General features: G+C 38.6%; 1 protein-coding gene across 1 annotated transcript in view; it reads left to right on the top strand.

Moving 5' to 3' along the window:
* The window catches only part of ADAD1 (adenosine deaminase domain containing 1), a 116,512-nt gene extending 113,989 nt beyond the window's left edge, over window positions 1-2,523 (top strand). The window contains exon 10 of the mRNA XM_040486477.1: window positions 2,184-2,523. Within this exon, the coding sequence (XP_040342411.1) occupies window positions 2,184-2,284 (101 nt within the window). The 3' untranslated portion in view covers window positions 2,285-2,523. The remainder of the gene's footprint in view (window positions 1-2,183) is intronic.
* The last annotated feature ends 873 nt before the right edge of the window (window positions 2,524-3,396 follow it).

Genomic DNA, 3,396 nt, shown 5'->3' with positions numbered 1-3,396 from the left:
TGGCAATGAGAAAAAATGAAATATGGCCTTTTGTAGCAACGTGGATAGAACTGGAGAGTGTGATGCTAAGTGAAATAAGCCATACAGAGAAAGACAGATACCATATGGTTTCACTCTTATGTGGATCCTGAGAAACTAACAGGAACCCATGGGGGAGGGGAAGGAAAAAAAAAAAAAAAAAGAGGTTAGAGTGGGAGAGAGCCAAAGCATAAGAGACTGTTGAGAACTGAGAGCAAACTGAGGGTTGATGGGGGGTGGGAGGGAGGAGAGGGTGGGTGATGGGTATTGAGGAGGGCACCTTTTGGGATGAGCACTGGGTGTTGTATGGAAACCAATTTGACAATAAATTTCATATATAAATAAAAAAAATGATGTAGGTATTTGTATAGGAATTGCATTGAATCTGTAGATCACTTTGGGTAGTATGGACATTTTAACAATATTTATTCTTCTAATCCATGAACATAGAATATCTTTCCATTTGCTTGTGAGTTCTTAAATTTCTTTCATCATTGTTTTATAGTTTTCAGTGTATAGGTCTTTTACGTCCTTGGTTAAATTTATTGTGAGGTATTTGCTTATTTTTGATGCATTTGTACATAGGATTATTTTCTTAATTTGTCTTTCTGCTACCTCACTACTAGTACATAGAAATGCAAAGGATTTCTGTATATTGATTTTGTGTCCTGCGACCTTACTGAATTCATTTATCAATTCTAATATTTTCTGGTGGAGTCTTTAGGGTTTTCGATATATAGTATCATTCCATTTGCAAATAGTGAAAGCTTTACTTCTTCCTTGCCAATTTGGATACCTTTTATTTCTTTTCTCTATCTGATTGCTGTGGCTAGGACTTTAGTACTAAGTTAAATAACAGTGGTGAAGGCAGACATCTCTGTCTTGTTCCTGACAGTAGAGAAAAAGCTCTTGGTTGTTCCCCATTTAGGATATTAGCTGTGGGTTTTTCATATATGGCCTTTATTATGTTGAGGTATGCTCCCTCCAAACCTATTTTCTTGAGGGTTTTTTGTTTTCTGTTTTTTGTTTTTATCAAGAATGGATGTTGTACTTTGTCAGATGTTTTTTTCTCATCTACGGAAATGATCATATGGTTTTTATACTTTCTCTTGTCATCAGCCAACACTTGAATAATTCTGGACTCCCTGTATCATTTAGGAAGTCTTTAAGGTTGAAAGTAACATAACCCCAAAGTAGTGGCTTAAGCAAATAGACTTGTATTTGTGTCACATAAGAAATCTTGACATATGTATTTATTTGTATTGGCTCAGTAACATGACAATATCAAGGTTATCATCTATGATTATCTGTCTTTTTATATATGTCTCTCACCTCAGGGTGACAAAATGGCTGCTGCAATTTCAGTTATCAAGTTTATATTTTAATCTAGAAGGGGGAATGGTGCCCCATATAATTAGCCAGAATTCATGACCCATGGCAACGCCTGACTGGTGGGTGTCCAAAGAGAATGGGTCTGCATAAAGCAAACATCTTATCTTCTGCACACTGCAAACTGGATAATGTATGTAAGCATTTAGACTTCAGTGCAGAGTAATTTACTTTCTTCCAGCATATGGAAATGAGTTAATAGGTGATGATAGGCATAAGGATCTAAATATGTCCAATCAGCTACCCTGTTCTGTAGGAATGCTTCAGGCTGTCTACTTGTAGCAACTCTCCTAGACATGGGAGACCCAGTGCTATCCATAGCCCCTTGTTTCAGGTTTTCAGCCCAACTTCCTGGGTTTCTATCCAAAAGACCCCAGTTGGTTTGGTGAATTGAATCACAATTGAGGCTGCAGGAAGTTGTGGTTGACCTGTTTTTTGTTACCCACAAATAGCCTGTATGATCTATTCTCATAACTTCTTCACAGTGTCCATGTGAGGAATAAGGGATTCCTTGAATCTATCTTTCTTCTTCTGTCTCCCAAAGTGGCCTTTGCCATTTTGGATTGGCAAGCTCTGGCAGACTGTGGAGATGACTTTGTCTCCTTGCCTAAGCCTCAAGAGTTGTCCTGTTCTTTGCTTCAACTCTCTTATCTTCCCTCTTCATCTCTTATAACTCACTGGACAGAGGGTGTGAAGAGGCTATGGTAGAGGTAGAAAGGATTATAGCAAAAGGGACTTCATTTTGGCCTTCATTAAGTCCTGCTTTGTTCCCACAGCATCTAGGAGCTGGATGCAGAATAGGGCAAGACTAGAGGATCTACTTCCCCCACCTCCACCATTCTCAGACTCGTCCTACTCTGAACAAAGAAAAGACTGAAGCCCTCCTGATGACGCCTTGGAATCTCAGACCTACTTGGAACCAAGGCAGCAAGTAGGAGGTAATTGTCTTCTGTTGCCTCCAGTTCCTACTCTCTTCACTGTTAGAACAGAGCATCACTCTCCTCCATATGAACTTCCCTTCTGAGCCTGCTTCCTAAATCCTGTCACGGAACTCTCCCCTCCCACACTGCTGGTTTTGTTCTAAGGCAAACCAAAATAAAAAAAAATTACTCTAGATTTCTGAGTCTAGGGAACTGGCTAATGGTTTTTCACAACTGGAGCTTGAAGGAATATGATACATATTTTCACTTTTTGATGGATACTGGGCATTCATATATATAGAAGTGATATACATGTAGAAAGTCAACACCAGAGACCCAAATACAACTCATGAACAGATGTGGCTTCCCAGGCAATGAAGATTAGGTAGTAGGAAGTGTTCAGATACAAAGAAGCTAAGTGGTGACAGCATTTTATATGTATCCAGGACTCCCTGTGCTCCTCTTTTCCAGACACTTCAGGTTTTGGCAAAAGGCTTAAGGTAGAATAGGCACTGATTGTTTGGAAGGGCAGAATTTTTATAGGGTTTTTTGTTTGTTTGTGGTTTTTTTTATTTGTTTTGGTTTGTTTGTTTTTGGGTTTTTTCCAAGCATATTATTGTTAGCAATACTCAAAAGCAGCCATGTGTTTTCCTAGATCCTTCACTTGCTGTTGTGTCCTAGCAGGCTCTCAGTGCTATCTATTTTGGGAGAAGTATATAGTATCCTTGGCTCTAAAACACATCCCTGGTTCCCTGATTAGATTATTGGCTACTCAAGAATGACTCTTAAAGATGCTATAAAGGGAAAAGTGAAGGAAATCGTGGGCTTTTGGTAAAAGGAAGTCACTAAAATGTTTTAAGTAGAGAAATATAGTAGAATTTTCAAATTCATGTGTAAAATACAAGTTTTAAGGTAGCAGAACTAGCAGTATATTAACTGGTTAGGAAGCTATCAAAATAGCCATGCAAGAGACAGTGAGGGAAGTGGGGTGTACAGATGGAGAACAGGGTACAGGTTTGAGGAATGTTTGGAAGAAAAACTGATAATTGAATTGATACAGAAAATGAGT

Source organism: Herpailurus yagouaroundi, unplaced genomic scaffold (assembly GCF_014898765.1).
Source record: "Herpailurus yagouaroundi ecotype Mexico unplaced genomic scaffold, PumYag 28, whole genome shotgun sequence".
NCBI classification, from domain to species: Eukaryota; Metazoa; Chordata; class Mammalia; order Carnivora; family Felidae; genus Herpailurus; species Herpailurus yagouaroundi.
This window is presented reverse-complemented; position numbering and strand designations above follow the sequence as displayed.